The 18894-nt window shown below is 43.9% G+C and overlaps 1 protein-coding gene and 1 non-coding gene across 2 annotated transcripts in view; one reads left to right on the forward strand and one right to left on the reverse strand.

Annotated features, from left to right (window-relative positions):
* LOC144505096 (polypeptide N-acetylgalactosaminyltransferase 10-like) overlaps window positions 1–18894 on the reverse strand; it is an 87628-nt gene that overhangs the window by 39498 nt on the left and 29236 nt on the right. The window contains exon 3 of the mRNA XM_078230909.1: window positions 9340–9478. Within this exon, the coding sequence (XP_078087035.1) occupies window positions 9340–9478 (139 nt within the window). The remainder of the gene's footprint in view (window positions 1–9339; window positions 9479–18894) is intronic.
* trnav-aac (transfer RNA valine (anticodon AAC)) lies at window positions 11152–11224 on the forward strand. The gene has a single exon. It is a non-coding gene; the product is annotated as a tRNA-Val (tRNA).

The following is an 18894-nucleotide window of genomic DNA, read 5'->3' on the forward strand; positions in this document are numbered from 1 at the left end:
CTAACTTGGGCAAGCTCTTCACTATTGGTGCAGGGCACAGAGGTGATTGTGAAAGGGGCCCCCATACTTTCAACATGGAGTCCGATGAAAAATAGCCCAATTGAGAAATATCATGAACTCCCTCAAGGTGAATTGAAGAGAAATTCTTAAAAAGCTGCTGGAATATTTGGTCCCTTGTCAGCAGTTGACTGACAGAACCTCAGCATATCAAGTACCTAGACCAAAGTCCGATCCATTCAGAGAAACTGTCAAAGAACGAGTGGCATAATCAAAACCAAATCAGGCACTGACAGAGCAAGTTGCATCACCATCAAAGGTTGCCAGAACATCAGTTAGCAAGACTAAACCCTAAAATAATGCAAATGTTGTGAATCTGGAATAAAAACAGAAAAGGGTGGAAATGATCAATACATCAGATAGTATCTGTGGATAGTGACATATATAATGTTTCAGGGCAATGACCTTTCCTCAGAACCGGGAAAACTTAAAGCAAGTGAAAGGGAAGAGGTTGGTAGAAGAACATATGGAACGGTCTGTGATAAGACGAAAGACTGGGGAGATTAAATTACAATAATGTTGGTGGAGTAAGGCCAAATGTAGTAATGAAACAAGAAGCAACTGTGGGTTGATTAGGAAGAGCCAGCATGGATTTTTAAAGGGAAAATCATGTTTAACTAACTTGGTGTTTTGAAGAGGTAACAGAAAGGGTCAATGAGGATAAAGCTGTTGATGTGCTGTACATGGACCATCAAAAGGAATTTGATACAGTGTCACATAACAGACTTGAGGAGGTAATAAGGAAGTTAGATAAAGGAGAACCAGAGGATGTGATTTATTTATATTTCCAGGAGGCCTTTGACAAGGCGCCGCATAGGAGACTGTTAAATAAGTTAAGTGCCCACGGTGTTAAGGGTAAGATCCTGGCATGGACAGAGGATTGGCTGACTGGCAGAAGGCAGAGAGTAGGGATAAAGGGGTCTTTCTCAGGATGGCAGCCGGTGACTAGTGGTGTGCCTCAGAGGTCAGTGCTATGACCACCACTTTTCACAATTTACATTAACAATTTGGAGGAGGGAACTGAAGGCATTGTTGCTAAGTTTGCAGATGATACAAAGATATGTAGAGGGACAGGTAGTATTGAGGAAGCGGGGGGCTGCAGAAGAACTTGGACAGGTCAGGAGAGTGGGCAAAGAAGTGGCAGATGGAATACAATGTGGGAAAGTGAGAGGTTATGCACTTTGGAAGGAGGATTGGAGGCATAGACTATTTTCTAAATGGGGAAATGTTTAGGAAATTAGAAACACAAAGGGGTTTGGGCATCATTGTTCAAGATTCTAAGTTAACGAGCAGGTTCAGTCGTCAGTTAGGAAGGCAAATGCAATGTTAGCATTCATGTCGAGAGGGCTAGAATACAAGAGCAGGGATGTACTACTGAGGCTGTATAAGGCTCTGGTCAGACCCCATTTGGAATATTGAGAGCAGTTTTGGGCCCCATATCCAAGGAAGGATGTGCTGGCCTTGGAAAGGATCCAGAGGAGGTTCATAAGAATGATCCCTGGAATGAAGAGCTCGTGATATGAGGAACAGTTGACGACATTGGGTCTGTACTTGTTGGAGTTTAGAAGGATGAGGGGGGACTTATTGAAACTTACAGGATACTGCGAGACCTAGATAGAGTGGATGTGGAGAGGATGTTTCCACTAGGAGGAAAAAACTAGAACCAGAGGGCACAACCTCAGGCTAAAATCCTTTAAAACAGGGATGAGGAGGAATTTCTTCAGCCAGAGAGTGGTGAATTTGTGGAACTCTTTGCCGCAGACGGCTGTGGAGGCCAGATCATTGAGTGTCTTTAAGACAGAGATAGATCGGTTCTTGATTAATAAGGGGATCAGGGGTTATGGGGAAAAGACAGAAGAATGGGGATGAGAAAAAAAAAATCAACCATGATTGAAGGGCGGAGCAGACTTGATGGGCCGAGTGGCCTAATTCTACTCCTATGTCTTCTGGTCTTACTCTGGTCCCCTCTCAAATCTTTTTCTGTTACATTGATGACAGCGCTGTTTCCTTCTGCCTACTTGAACTGGAAATTTCACAAATTTCGCTTCCAATTTTTACACACAGTCTATCTTTGCCTCGTCCCTTTCCTTGAATTTTTGGTTTCCATTTCTGGTGATAGGCTATTAATGAATATTTAGTATTAGCTCACTGACTCTCCTAGCTCTCTCAAATATCCTTCCTCCCGCTTCCTGTAAGTGCTCCATTCCATTTTCCAAGTTTCCCTGTTCCTGTCACACCTGATTTCAGTAAGGCATTTGACAAAGTCCCACATGGCAGGTTGGTTAAGAAGGTTAAGGCTCATGGGATACAAGGAGAAGTGGCTAGATGGGTGGAGAACTGGCTTGGCCATAGGAGACAGAGGGTAGTGGTCGAAGGGTCTTTTTCCGGCTGGAGGTCTGTGACCAGTGGTGTTCCGCAGGGCTCTGTACTGGGACCTCTGCTATTTGTGATATATATAAATGATTTGGAAGAAGGTGTAACTGGTGTAATCAGCAAGTTTGCGGATGACACGAAGATGGCTGGAATTGCAGATAGCGAAGAGCATTGTCGGGCAATACAGCAGGATATAGATAGGCTGGAAAATTGGGCGGAGAGGTGGCAGATGGAGTTTAATCTGGATAAATGCGAAGTGATGCATTTTGGAAGAAATAATGTAGGGAGGAGTTATACAATAAATGGCAGAGTCATCAGGAGTATAGAAACACAGAGGGACCTAGGTGTGCAAGTCCACAAATCCTTGAAGGTGGCAACACAGGTGGAGAAGGTGGTGAAGAAAGCATATGGTATGCTTGCCTTTATAGGACGGGGTATAGAGTATAAAAGCTGGAGTCTGATGATGCAGCTGTATAGAACGCTGGTTAGGCCACATTTGGAGTACTGCGTCCAGTTCTGGTCGCCGCACTACCAGAAGGACGTGGAGGCATTGGAGAGAGTGCAGAGAAGGTTTACCAGGATGTTGCCTGGTATGGAGGGTCTTAGCTATGAGGAGAGATTGGGTAGACTGGGGCTGTTCTCCTTGGAAAGATGGAGAATGAGGGGAGATCTAATAGAGGTATACAAGATTATGAAGGGTATAGATAGGGTGAACAGTGGGAAGCTTTTTCCCAGGTCGGAGGTGACGATCACGAGGGGTCACGGGCTCAAGCTGAGAGGGGCGAAGTATAACTCAGACATCAGAGGGACGTTTTTTTACACAGAGGGTGGTGGGGGCCTGGAATGTGCTGCCAAGTAGGGTGGTGGAGGCAGGCACGCTGACATCGTTTAAGACTTACCTGGATAGTCACATGAGCAGCCTGGGAATGGAGGGATACAAACGATTGGTCTAGTTGGACCAAGGAGCGGCACAGGCTTGGAGGGCCGAAGGGCCTGTTTCCTGTGCTGTACTGTTCTTTGTTCTTTGTTCTGATGATGCAACCCTCTGTACCAGTGCATCCACTATGTTTTTCTTTTCCCTCAAATGGAGGATTATCCACCCCCACCCCATACTGTAGTTGACAGAGCCCTCAACTGTGTCGTCCCATTTCACTTCAGCTTTCACCCCTCCCAGAGAACCGGGGGTGGGGGAGGGGAACGCAGAGAGAGAATGAACATCCCTGGAAGCCAGAAATTAGAAACTGTTTAAGTGACTTAAAGGCATTGGAAGAGTGACAGATGTAAGCGAGAAGATACTCGTCAAAGGCAGAAAAGGAGGGCGCTGAACGTTTTCTGCTGTATTTAGCCTATAACTAGTCGCCAAGTACTACAACATTATGCTTTTGCATGTATTTAATTGCCAAGTCTATCGAGGAGGTTTGTTCTTTCACAGCCAGTGGAGAAGCTGGGTAACTCAGAATTTTACCTTAAACTGCACTTGTACACACACAGGTCGCAGTCGAAATAACTCAACAATAATTTGGGGGCGGCGCAGTGGTTAACACTACTGCCTCACAGTGCCAGGGACCCGGGTGATTGTGCAAAAACTCCACAGACATTCTCCCCGTGTCTGCGTGGGTTTCCCCCAGGTGCTCCGGTTTCCTCCCAGAATCCAAAATTGTGCGGGTTAGGTTGATTGGCCATGATAAATTGCCTGTTAGTGTCCGGGGGATTAGGACTGTAAATATGTGAGGTTAGGGGGATGGGACCTGGGTGGAATTGTAGTCAGTTCAGGCTTGATGGGCAAAATGGCCTCCGTCTGCACTGTAGGTTCTATGGTCCTATAATACTGAATGCTGATTGCTTCACTAACATTATGAATAATACAAAATCTGGGCCAGCAATTTGGAACATTTTACTATGCTAACGACACAAGTTGTTGTGCAACACTAGTGTTCAGCTACCAGCACATTTAATTTAACTTGATAGTTACCCATTTTATTCCTCCATAAATAAACCTGATTTCACGGAAGGTGACATTCTAGCAATTCCCAAGCTAACAGCAGAACACACATAAATCATGGAAATGTGAACCGTAGTATCTCAGGATCTTTAACTCTTGCTGCAGGAAAGGTCAATGCCTTCGAGAAGCAACGGGGGAATGAAAAGTCATGTTTAGGGATTTAAAAGGAAAGCAAAGTTATTACAGCTGTTTCTCTTAGTCCGCCTCCATCTTCCCTTTACCAAATAATTAATCCGTGGGCTTCTCTTGCTTTTTACAGAGAGTTTGCTGCAGTTATTCAAAAGATATAAGCCATTCATATACACTGCTTTGTTACAACTTATGCCGTGCATCTCACAAAGTGAGGCAATGAGAAAAACTTGAAAAGAAATTGAGGGGAAATGGGAAATGGAAAGATTTGGATGGAGAATTAAAGTTGCAGAGTTTTGTGCAGCTTAAAAAGATATTAAGGCAAAGGAAATTGGGCAGAGAATTCCAGTGAGAAGGATGAAGTACCTAAATGTCCACAAATGTTGGAACCAGGAGGGTTAGACATGAAGGAAAATTTTGCACCAGCAGGACAAAGAATAATTGTAGTAAAAAACTGGGTCTATCAGGAGGTACAGGAAATGGATTGGTTAGTTTATTTTTATGTTGTAACCCAATACTACACAAGATCCACGCAATCACAATAGCACCGATCTCTTACAACATAAAAGCAGCTTCAGAATCAGGACATAAGTGGCTGCAGGTAAGCAGTCGATAGATTAGTACATCTCACAACTGTGCACACAATCAACTACAAGCAGACTTTTTGAGTTAGCTCACTCGGCTTTTCTTTGACAGTTTTGCTCAACTAGACAGAATCAGTTATTGCAAATGTTGATAGATCTTTACTTGAGAATGATCTCCCTCTCCATAATCTGCGATGCTTCCCCTTCTCCATTTTTGGCATCATTTAATCCCTGCTGAGGTACGATTCCATGAGAACTAAATGCCTCTGGCACCTAGCTCATTGGACTGGATTTTGAAGCAACTTTCCCAATGTCAGTCTGAACCTGGCACAAAGCCAAGTGCATCACCAGGCACACTGCAGCAGGTGTGTCATCAAGCAGGGGAAGTAGCCAATCGTGTGTAAACATTCTGTTTAGCCAGCAAACCAGGAGCTAAAAATCTACTGATTCTCTTGACATTTACAGGTTGCAAGATAAACGATTGGAGCATACAAATGGAATTATGGTCGAACTATGATAAACAAACTTTATTTTTATTGTTTTAAAATATGCAATTCCTTACGATGGAGACATTTGATATTCAACAAAAAGTTACTCTTTCAGGGTCAGTGAAGTTTTTAAGGCATTAGTTATGAAGTTAGAAGGCTATAAACTTATTGCAACTTTGTGTTTTTTTATTGGTACCTTTTGATACTTTATTTCTAATCAGAAATGCCAATTCAAATCAAGTCCGAACACGGTCCCCACATGAGGAACAAACAAGATCCAAGAAGACTTTGCTCCCTATCTTGGGCTCGATCAGGCAAGATCCAAGCTGACAGGATGAGGCATTGCACCCCATCTCGGGCTTGGTTCTAACGCTTCATCTTAGCCAAAAGGCTGAGATGGCTTTGGAAAATTGCATCAGGTAAAGCCTCGGTTTGACCTCATTGGCTACCCTGATCCTTAACTCTATCCTAGCTTAGGGAAACCACAATCATAGGGTTCAGCACACCCCCAGTGCCAGGTACAGACAAGCTAAAAATGTAAGAGTGAAAGCTCTCATCAGTTCAACGATTTCTAATAGACTGCAGTCCGGGGCTCATTATAGATGCAGGGAGGATGTTCCTGATGCTGGGGGAGTCCAGAACCAGGGGTCACATTCTGAGGATTCAAGGTAGACCATTTAGGACAGAAATGAGGAGACATTTCTTCAACCAAAGAGTGGTGAGCCTGTGGAATTCATTACCATAGGAAGTAGTTGATGCCAAAACATTGAATGTATTCAACAGGCGGCTGGATATAGCACTTGGGGCGAATGGGATCAAAGATTATGGGGGAAAAAGCAGGATTAGGCTATGGAGTTGGATGATCAGCCGTGATCATGATGAATGGCAGAGCCGGCTCGAAGGGCCAAATGGCCTCCTGCTTTTCCTATCTTCTATGTTTCTATCAACAGTGGACAAGTGTAGAATAGTAACTTTGAGATTTCCACTTTCAACTACACATGGCCAGATTCCAGAAGTTGCTATCAGTTCCAGAGAAGTAAAGAGTAAATCTGGCGAGTGCTGACAGTTTCATCGTCAGTGCCACTATAAAATCCAAACCAATATTTCTGAGGACTAAGAGAGTGAGTATTAGCAAGATATTTATCACAGCTGAGATAGATCTTTTTCTTAGCATATTTGCACAAGGTTGCTCTCGGTTGAAGTTGCTGGATTGCGGTTGGAAGCATTGGCTGTTATCCTTTTCTAATCCCACCTGCAGAATGATCATCATCCAATTTGTATCCCCCTCCAATTGTAAAGAGTGAGTAGTCTTTCAATTACAAGCAAATTCATTTGTATTTATGAAAACTCTTCATTTTCCAAGAAGAAAACTCAATTTATTCTCCTTAGTCCAGTTTGTGAAACCATACGGAGTGTTAAGGGCAGGGCAAGATTCCTCGCGGGTGAATGGAGGAGCTAGGTGTGACAGTTGAAAATATGACAGAAATGTGAAATAAATATTATGCTTTTGATTTTATGAATGAAGGTAGAAAGAAAAGCTTGAATTGGGGCATTTATGCAGCGCCTTTCATAACATTAGGAAGTTTCAAAGAGCCTCACAGAGAGAATAACTTTGAACTGTATTCATCATCGCCTACATTATAAATGACGACTGCACTTCAAAAGTACTTCATTAGCTGTAAACTGCTTTGGGGTGTCTCAAGGCAGAGAGCAACTGTAATTAAATCTAAGATTTTTCATGTAGGAAAACAAAGCAGCCAATCTGCTCACTGCAAGGCTCCACTAATAACCAATGGAATAATGACCCAATAACTGCTTTGCTGCTATTGATCAATGGATTAATTGTTGTTCAGAGCAAGGAAGGAGAACGGGGAGTTCACCTAAAGTGTTAAAATGATTTTTACATCCACCCATATAGACCATAAGGTTGTCAGACACAAGAGCCGCAGGAGGCCATTTGGCCCATCGAGTCCACTCCGCCATTCAATGGAATCATGACTGATCTGATATGAAAATCCTCAGCTCCACTTTCCCGCCTTAATCCCTTGATTCCCTTACTGATTAAAAATCTATCTCAGCCTTGAACTTACTTAATGACCCAACCTCTACAGCAACAAAATCCACGGATTCACTATCCTCAGAGAAGAAATTCCTCCTCATCCGTCTTAAATGGATGATCCCTTATTCTGAGATTATGCCCTCTGATCCTAAACCTCTCCTACAATGGGAAACAACCTCTCAGTATCGATCCTGTCAAACCCTCTGAGAATCCTATATGTCTCAATAAGGTGGTCTTTCATTCTTCTAAACTCCAATGAATACAGGCCCAACCTATTCTACCTCTCCTCATCAGAAAATTCCTCCCTACCTGTGATCAACCTAGATAACCTTCTCTGGACTGCCTCCAATGCCAGTATATGTTTTCATTAAATAAGGGGACCAAAATTGCTCACAGTATTCCGGGTGTGGTCTAACTAGTGCCGTGCATAGTTTTAGCAAGACTTTCCTATTTTTATACTCCATCTCATTTGAAATAAAGGCCAATATTCCATTTGCCTTCCCTTTTACCTGCTGAACTTGCATGCTGGCTTTTTGTGATTTATGCACAAGGATCCCCAGATTCCTCTGTGCTACAGCTTTCTGCAATCTTTGTCCATTTAAATAACATTCAGCTCCTTTATTCTTCATACCAAAGTGCATAACCTTGTTTTCCGACATTATATTCCATCTGCCAAGTTTTTGCCCATTCACTTAATCTGTCTACATCCCTCTGTCATCCTCACCACTTGCCTTCCCACCTATTTTTGTGTCATCCGCAAATTTGGCAATAGTACATTCACTTCCCTCGTCTAAGTCATTAATATATATTGTCAATAATCGCGCACAAGACATTTCAAAAAATGTTCGATAGGGCGATTTATCACAAAAAAAATGCAATAATCATGATTCTTGTAGTTGTTGGTCAAAGGGACATAGAAACAGGAGCACTATTTAACTGGATGAATGATGATTCACGTCTCAAATACATTCACCATCCATTTCATCCAACTCAAAAGTGATATCAGAAAAATAAAAGCAAAATTCTATGGATGTAGGAAATCTGAAATAAAAACAGAAAGTGCTGGAAAAACTCAGCAGGTCTGACAGCATCTGTGGAGAGAGGAACAGAGTTAACATTTTGAGTCACATTTGGGTGGCATGGTGGCACAGTGGTTAGCACTGCTGCCTCTCTGCACCAGGGACCCGGATTTGATTCCCGGCTTGGGTTATTGTCTGTGTGGAGTTTGCACATTCTCCTCAGGTGTGCGTGGGCTCCCTCCGGTTTGGTTTCCTCCCCCATTCCAAAGATGTGCAGGTTAGGTGGATTGGCCATGCTAAATAAAGAGCCCCTTAGTGTCAGGGGGACTAGCTAGGGTAAATATGTGAGGTTATGGATTTAGGGCCTGGGTGGGATTGTGGTCGGTGCAGGCTCAATGGCCAAGTGGCCTCCTTCTGCACTGTAGGGATTCTATGATTCTGTTTGACTCTTCTTCTGAAGAAAGCTGCCAGACCTGCTGAGTTTTTCCAGCATATTTTTTACATTATATGTGACAAAACAAACTAAAATATAGTTGACAGGAATAGTTCCAAGCTTGATTAAAAAAAACTTTAACCAAATAAGGGCAACTTAGTTAATTGCAAAGTGGAAGGAAGCTGCTTCACTTACTTTGGATGTCGAATGTCGGGGAGGGTCCGATTGAGAGAGATTTTATTACTCACGTAGATATTGAAACCATTTTCTCGGTATGCTTGGTCAGCTCGATCTTCATCAGACAATTGGACAGGTTTCCCCTGTTCTCCAATACCTAACAGGATAAAGCAGAAGGATAATGCTGAAATATGCATTCACTCTTAATAGTTAATCTTGGGATCTACCAAATATACAATTAAATCTTCATTCTTTCGTGGTGACTTTCTTGCAATGGTGCAGTATCCTTATTTAATGATCATTGGACAAAGTTAAATAGAGCCTATTATGTAGTTTCAATTAGCGGGCCTGCACACCACTCCCGTAGTGACATCTTATTTTCATCATTTCTCATCTCAACTCACCCTGGTTTCCTGAACTTTAGATCATTCCTCTCAGATGCCCTAATTAGATGCACTCTCCACCTATTCCTAGCTTCTTGTCTTTCCCAAATGTCATCATTTCCCCCATACTGGTGCCAGGCCCCCCCACGAACCGGAACTCAATTCTGCCACATCGGTCTGAGCCACACACTCATTTGCCTAATCTTATTTGCCTTATACCAATCTGCATGTGGCTCAAATAATAACCCAGAGATGATAACCTTTGAAGTTCTGCTTTTCAATTTTGTGCCTAGTTCCTCAAAACCTCTATGCAGAACCTCTTTCCTAGTTCTACCTATGGTTGTTGGTACCTATATTGGATCCTCCCCTTCCAATCGCAGGTTCCTCTCTAGCCCTGAGCCAATGTCCCGAACCCGGGCACCAGATAGACAACGCAGCCTTCTGGACTCTTGCTCTCTGCTGCACAGAACAGCATCAATCCCCCTCATTATATTGTCCCCTACCACCACTACATTCATTTTGCTCCCTCCACTTGAATGGCTTCCTGTACCACAGTCAGTTAGCTCATCCACCCTACAGCCTACACTCTCAACCAAAGAAGATGAGAGAACCTCAAACTTGTTGAGCAATTGCAGAGGCTGACACTCCTGCCCTCTGGATTCCTACCTGCCTCACTAACAGTCCTGTCCCTGACCACTGACCAAATCAGAAGATCCCCTCCTAGTTGGTATGACTGCTTCCTGGTAATTTCCCCCCTCCCTGATGTGACACAGTGTCTGCAGCTCAGCCTCCAGCCCAATGATTCTGAGCTGAAGCATCTTGAGTCACAAACACTTACTGCATACCTGTTGCCCTGGATCACAACGACATCCAGAAGCTGTCACATGCTGCAGCCTTGACACCTCACCTGTCCTGCCACCTTTAATATGTTTTAATTAATTACATTATTCTCTTATTTATTTTCCCTTATATATTTTGTTAACCATTCCACCTATTTGTACTATTGATAAACGTTAGGAGTACAGCTTAACCTTTTACCGGAAAGTTTTAAAACATTATTAGAATTATTATAAGTAGAATAACTTACCAGCTACTCACCTAATCAGCTCCTTCCCCTGTACAGAAATAAGAGCCAGTTACTGGAGGCTGAAAAAAGGTTAAAAAAACACATCATGTCCCATTTCACCAAACTCCTGCTTACACTCTCTGCACCCAATGCAGCACTCAGTGCAGACAAGAGAACACCGAGGAAAGCCTCCCTTTATGCCCCCTGAAAAACAACTAATTCGGTCATCTGACAAAACAGTTTGAGCTAGCTACCTAATTAAGTAGCTGCTGCTGCTCTTGGAGAGCTTGTGTATGCCTGTTTTGAGGCTGGAATAAAGCTTAACTTCTAACTTAAGTAGTAATTTTTACTTAATTACAAAATTAAAAGAGAAAACAAACTGCTTCTGTAGTGCAGTGGTTATCACGTTCGTTTAACACATGAAAGGTCCCCGGTTCGAATCTGGGCAGAAGCATTCCTTAAACTTTCTCATCTCGGGTGAGGGAAAATTGCATGATTTCGGTTTGTTCCTTCACATTATCTGAACCATGATATTACAGCCATGTTATCATTGCTCAGACATCGGCCTCCAATGTTTGTGACCACAATTCTGTTAGCTTTAGGATAGTGATGGAAAAGGATGAGTGGTGTCCCAAGGGTAAGGTGTTGGATTGGGGGAAGGCTAACTTTCGTGGGCTTAGGCAGAATTTGGCAGCTGTTGATTGGGAGAGGCTGTTTGAGGGTAAATCCACATCTGGCATGTGGGAGTCTTTTAAGGAACAGTTGTTAGGGCTGCAGGATAGGCATGCGCTTGTAAAAAAGGATAGGAAGGATAGGATTCGAGAACTGTGGATAACCAGGGAAATTGAGCGATTGGTCATAAAGAAAAGAATGGCGTACATTAGGTCCAGGCAGTTAAAAATGGAGGGAGCTCTGGAGGAATACAAAGAAAGTAGGAAAGAACTCAAACGAGGAATTAGAAGGGCAAAAAGGGGTCACGAAATGTCCTTGGCAGACAGGATTAAGGAGAATCCCAAGGCATTTTATTCATACGTTAGGAGCAAAAGGGTTGTCAGGGAAAAAATCGTTCCTCTCAGGGACAAAAGTGGGGAATTATGCTTAGAGCCCAAAGAAGTAGGGGAGATCCTAAATGAATACTTTGCGTCGGTATTTACAAAGGAGAGGGATGTGTTGACTGGAGTGTCTCGGAGGGGAGTGTTGACCCGTTAGAGAAAATCTCCATTACAAGGGAGGAAGTGTTAGGTTTTTTAGGGAATATAAAGACTGACAAATCCCCAGGGCCTGATGGAATCTATCCCAGGCTGCTCAGGGAGACGAGATATGAAATTGCTGGGCCTCTGACGCAAATCTTTGTCTCGTCACTGGACACAGGTGAGGTCCCAGACGACTGGAGGATAGCTAATGTGGTCCCGGTATTTAAGAAGGGTAGGAAGGATAACCCGGGAAATTATAGGCTGGTGAGCTTGACGTCCGTGGTCGGGAAGTTGTTGGAGAGGATTCTTAGAGATAGGATGTATGCGCATTTAGAAAGGAATAAACTCATTAACGATAGCATGGTTTTGTGAGAGGGAGGTCATGCCATACTAACCTGGTGGAGTTTTTTGAAGAAGTGACTAGAATGGTTGACGAGGGAAGGGCCGTGGATGTCGTCTATATGGACTTTAGTAAAGCGTTTGACAAAGTCCCTCATGGTAGGTTGGTGCAAAAGGTTGGATCTCATGGGATAAAGGGGGAGGTGGCTAGATGGGTGGAGAACTGGCTTGGTCACAGAAGACAGAGGCTGGTAGTGGAAGGGTCTTTTTCCGGCTGGATGCCTGTGACTAGTGGTGTTCCGCAGGGCTCTGTATTGGGACCTCTGCTGTTTGTGATTTATATAAACGATCTGGAAGAAGGTGTAACTGGGGTGATCAGTAAGTTTGCGGACGACACGAAAATGGCTGGACTTGCAGATAGTGAGGAACATTGTCAGAGGCTACAGAAGGATATAGATAGGCTGGAAATTTGGGCAAAGAAATGGCAGATGGAGTTCAATCCAGATAAATGCGAAGTGATGCATTTTGGTAGAACTAACATAGGGGGGGAGCTATACGATGAATGGCAGAACCATAAAGTGTGTAGATACGCAGAGGGACTTGGGGGTGTGCAAGTCCACAGATCCTTGAAGGTGACGTCACAGGTGGAGAAGGTAGTGAAGAAAGCATATGGCATGCTTGCCTTTATAGGACGGGGCATAGAGTATAAAAGTTGGGGTCTGATGTTGCAGTTGTATAGAACGTTGGTTCGGCTGCATTTGGAATACTGCGCCCAGTTCTGGTCGCCACACTACCAGAAGGATGTGGAGGCTTTAGAGAGAGTGCAGAGGAGGTTTACCAGGATGTTGCCTGGTATGGAAGGGCTTAGTTATGAGGAGAGATTGGGTCAACTGGGGTTGTTCTCACTGGAAAGACGGAGGATGAGGGGTGACCTAATAGAGGTGTATAAAATTATGAAAGGCATAGGTAGGGTGAACGGTGGGAAGCTTTTTCCCAGGTCGGTGGTGATGTTCACGAGGGGTCATAGATTCAAGGTGAAGAGGGGGGGGGGGGGGGGGGGGCGGGGGGGGTAGGTTTAACACGGATATCAGAAGGACGTATTTTACACAGAGGGTGATGGGGGCCTGGAATGCGCTGCCGGGCAAGGTGGTGGAGGCGGACACACTGGGAACGTTTAAGACTTATCTCGATAGCCACATGAACGGAGTGGGAATGGAGGGATACAAAAGAATGGTCTAGTTTGGACCAGGGAGCGGCGTGGGCTTGGAGGGCCGAAGGGCCTGTTCCTGTTCTTTGTTCTTTGTAGACTTTAGATAAAAATTAACCCTTTAAACTTTCTCATTCATAGTGCAGACAAGATTATTCCCTCAAATCCAAAGGAAAATACCCCTTCCCTTCAACTGGCCAATCTGATTGATAATGGGGGTGATTCTGCGACCTCCCCAAGATGGCCAGCAGGAATCCCGAGACCCTGGTGGATGGGACGTCAGCGTTCTCGGCATTCACCCGACCACCCACCCCCCTCCCCGATTGGGTTCATCCCCAGAGCGGGTGGGAAGCTGATAATTATGCAAACCCGCTAATTTGTATGTCATCCGCCGGTTTAACGACCAATTCACCAGCCTCTCGCCATTCACTCGGTCTGCCCGCCAGTGGGAATAGCACCAGATGAGCTTTACATGTGCTTTAATGGGTTACGCATTAATTGGGGTGAGGGGGGGGGGGGGGGGGAAATGCCCTTCTTTGGTGAGAGGTTGGTGGTGCTCCTCCAGTCAGTGGCGGGGGGGTGGGCGGGGGGGGGCGGCTCAGTTCCATTATTTTGTGGGGAGGGGGCTTGTCTCAGAGTTCAGAGATCAGAGATCATGGAGCCATTTAAAAATGGACACCCAGTCTCGGAATAGCAGGACTAGCCAGCGGGTTGTCGAAATGAGCTTATTGGCCTCTTTCCCATGAATCCCATGAAAAAGACACTGTTTCCAGATGGTGTTGGCACTCTCGTTTTCCCGCCGGCGTGGGCACCAAGGCCCAAAACGAGAGAATTGGGCCCAATGAGTCAAATCAGTTTCCCTGTTTGGCTATCAATCAACTCTGTTCGTGTCCTTTCACTTGAACTTGTTGCTGGGTACCAAGATATGTCAGCTGGTAATTGATTTCCTTACCTCTACAAAGAATTAATGTTCACTTATCAGTTAAAAATAGTTGCACGTTTATCTCCCTTTAGTGAGCTATCTTTGCTCTGTGACCTTGATGTAATGTTTCTCACTGTTCTGAGAGTATGCATTGTTTTCACGGCCAATCACATTTCTAAGCCATTTGATGCACTCAGAAATCTTTCGGGCCTCAGGCTACTTTGATGCATACTTTTAAACTTAAACTCCATTTTGAGAATATACATCAGGAAATTAACAGGGTGTTTTCCTTATACTCCTACGCTGCATGAGACAAGGGGCAATTATTATAAAGGCTTACAGACTCCAAATCACTGTTCCCCAGCTTCTAATTAGATATCAGAAAAGGAGTATTAAAATCAACACTGATCAATACTACAGACATTTAAGTGACTGTGGATTCTATTTCATAGTTAATTTTTCATTTGAGTCAAATCTGGGACACTATACTCATGCAAGATCCCCAACTCCAAAGAAGAGAAGAACGTTTTTAAAATCTCAATGATTATGTCCTTACCTATATCATTATAATCCCCTTACGGTTCTGCAACTTTGAAAAGAAATTAACTTTCCAAATGGCCAATGGAAATAACAAAGGACAAGAGTTTCTGTTTTTAGACTTTCATTTTAACAAAGAAACTAAAATCAACTTAAATCAAACACAACTTAACAGGCAACTAATACACTAAATTAAAGGAAAGGGTACTTTTATATTAACTAACACAATTGAGGTACTTCTTGCAACTCCTTTCTCTGTGCATCATACTTCTGGCTGATATATAGTATTACAAGTCTAAGTTACTGCCAGCATTTCAGCAGCCCACTTCTCCCTGCCAGGCTAGGTTGAATCTGCCAGCGTCCTTCGAAAATCGCTCCACTCAGCCTAAGGGTTCCAGAAATATCTTCCACCAGCAAGGCTTACCTCAGCAGCTCCTGGTTCTTTAAATCATGAAAATTCCCATTTGTTTAAGCTCTTTCTTCAACAGAGAACCAACTCTCACTAGCATCCTGCTTGATTGCTAACACAAAAACAGTATTTTCCTGCCCTTCACAGCAGTAGCTGCACTGTCTCTGGATGTTGGACTAGAAATCTTGATGGAGAAGCTGGAAAGGAGCCCTGTATCGTTGGCATGGGAAGGGGGATGTGGGGACATGGATGAGACATTTAGACACACATGGAAATGGCAATGTTTCACAGAAGAGCAGGAGATTCCCCTGATGTCAATCTTTTTGACTAAACAATTAAACTAAACCAAATTAACTGAGGGACAAATTAAAAAAGGCAGCTCCCAAAAAGGGAACCACCCCAAAACAAAAGACAAAGTCGAAAGGAAACTTAAAACATCAAACTAAAATGTGATTAAAGGGGTCGATAATGCACCCCAACCCCTGCAGTACCCAGCAGGCACGGAAGGCACCGCATCCTGCCCAATATTTATCCTTCAATCAACAGCACTTAAAACAGATTATCTGCTCATTATCACTTTGCTGTTTGTGGGAGTTTGTTGTGCTCAAATTGGCTGCTGTGTTTCCTATATTACTGTAGGGGCTACACTTCAGAAGTATTTCATTGGTTTCAAAATGCTGCGAGGTATCTGGTGGTCATGAAAGGCACTATATTAAGGCAAGACTTTCTTTTTTGTTTTTTCAATGGCACTCTGCACCCGAGAGAAATTTGCAATCCTTGCAAACCCTCGTGCTGGCTCTGCCTGCTTCTCTCAGCAGGAAAGAATAAGATGAACGTGTCCCTCTTAGAATGCAGAGTCTTAATATTTCCCTCATGAAACAGTGTACTGCAAACTAAGAGATTTGCTAATAGCTCCAGCAACAGGCTGGAAGGAGCCAGAGGCATCGATATTCAGAGTCACCTTCCGCAGCCTCGGGAAATGCTGCCCTTGTCCTTCACAAGTTGATGTTGTAGCTGCAGGAATTGACAGCTTTCAGTGACTACCCCCTTCATGAAACACAAACATTGCAAACTTTGGATGTCATTGAAGTTTCATTGTGAGACCAGTGGGTAATTCCCTTAGGTTTATGCAAGTACACTGACTTAGTATCGAGTCTATTGACAGGGTTTGCAAAGACATACCTGTAAAGGAGCAGGTTATTACTGACAGCAAAATCCGAGTTTCTGTGTTTAACCGTGCGTGTGCAGGCATCAGAAGTTGTGGTCAGATTTAGCCTCCGAGTGCCGTCTTCCCCAGTATTTTTCTGGAATTACCCAATCTTGCTGTTAAACCATTGCTCGCTCCCACTCAAACTTCTTAGCACTGCTCGAGTCCTACGAGACATGTGCCTAGCTGTATTGCAGCCCCATTGTTCATGTACAACAGTTACGTAAATTTAGTATGGTCGCATTGAAAGAGAGGGGTGATATTCTTGATGTTTAAGATTCTACAGGGACTAGATAATATAGTTCACAACAAGTTATTTTACTTTGTCCAGTAAGAAGTCTCACAACACCAGGTTAAAGTCTAACACATTACTTGTAACCCCCACCATACTGCCTGGGTTTGCAAAATCTTACTGTCCTGGCTCGAGACAATTCACATCTCTTTAACCTGTAATTATCCCTCTCTCCACGCACATTGTTCGTACCAGTAAAGACTCACATTCCAGCCATTCCTTACATTCCAATCTATAATTATCTTGCAATATATATGCCGTATTTGTGAACCTACCTCCATTCGCCTGATGAAGGAGCAGCACTCCGAAAGCTTGTGTTAGAAACCTGTTGGACTTTAACCTGGTGTTGTGAGATTTCTTATTGTGCCCACCCCAGTCCAATGCCGGCCTCCCCACATCACATTTTGTCCAGGACATTAGCATAGGCAGGAGGGATCGGTCATGGTGTAACAGAGGCACTACTATTGCAAGGTCGGGGTGGGGTGGGGAGGGGTGGGGGGGGGGTCCCCTTCGTGGACCATGAAGTGTCCATCAAGGAGAGCCCACCCCACCCCCCTGCAGCCCAGAACATGCTGGGAGAAACCCTGGTGGTCTCTCTATGACAGTGTGCTCTCCAGATGTGACTAATTGGCCGTAGGGCTGAGTAGTAGCCCTTAATTGTGCTATTAAATAACTGAGCCACTGAACTGCCCACTGGTGGCAATGTTCCATGGTAGCAGGAAGGTGGCAGGCTTCCCTCCCGACACCTTCCCTCACCATATTACCAGCCCTCCCACACAGCACCTATGGGCCAAGAAAATTCAACCCAATATTTCCACGGATGAATGGTAAATCTACAGGGGATAAAAGCAAATTACTGAGGATGCTGGAATCTGAAACAAAAAAATGGTGGAAAATCTCAGCAGGTCTGTGGAGAGAGAATAGAGCCAATGTTTCGAGTCTGGATGACCTCTCATCAGAGCTATTGACTCTCTGGGGAGATGTTTGAAGCAGTTACAGTTAATTCAAATACAATCTGACAGACTTCAGGAACATTTTTATTACATGGGTATTTTGAGACAGAGTATATGATGATTGTAGTTTTGGAAGAAAATGCAACCTTGGATGTATCATTTCCAAATACTGTCAGGGCTAACTGATACAAATCGATTTCCATAGTTAGCGAAGAACTCCATTACTCTTGTATCACAGAGCTGCCAGGGCGGGTAGAAAGTGAGCTCAAGTGTCTTTTTTCTTGGACAGAAATTTCTTGGTTCAGTTTTCTGACTCTGATATTGTTTGCCACATAACCTAAATCCAGCCTTGCTGAATTTGTTTTGCTGCTCTCAAATCAACTGCCCGAAGCCTTATTCAGTCCCAACCAGAATATCCTCCCATCTCATCTTCCAACCTCTTAGGAACATAGGAATTAGGAGCAGAAGTAGGCAAATTCAACCCTTCAAGCTTGCTCCACCATTCAATCAGATCATGGCTGACCTCTCCCCGACCTCAAATCCACCTCCCCACCTGTTCCCCATATCCCTTTTTATTAGAAATATGTCTATCCCCCTCTTGAAACCAATGATTCAGACTCCACCGCGCTCTGGGGCAGCGAGTTCCACAAATTCACCACCCTCTGCAAGAAGTAGTTCCTCCTCATCTCAGTTTTAAATCTACCATCTCGCAACCTATACCTGTGACCTCTTGTTCTAGATTGCCCCTTAAGAGGAAACATTTGGTCTACATTTACTTTATCAATCCCTTTTAAAAATGTATATACCTCGATCAGATCCCCTCTCACCCTTCTAAACTCCAGCGAGTACAAGCCCAAACTGTTTAATCTCTCCCCATACATCAACCCTTCATCCACGGAATCAATCTGGTGAACCTCCTCTGAACTGCCTCCAATGCCACCACATCCTTCCTCAAATAAGGAGACCAAAACTGGACACAATACCCCAGATATGGTCTCACCAACACCCTACACAATTGCAACAACACTTCTCTACTTTTATACTCCAGTCCTTTTGCAATAAATG

Source organism: Mustelus asterias, chromosome 16 (genome assembly GCF_964213995.1).
Source record: "Mustelus asterias chromosome 16, sMusAst1.hap1.1, whole genome shotgun sequence".
Lineage (NCBI taxonomy): Eukaryota > Metazoa > Chordata > Chondrichthyes > Carcharhiniformes > Triakidae > Mustelus > Mustelus asterias.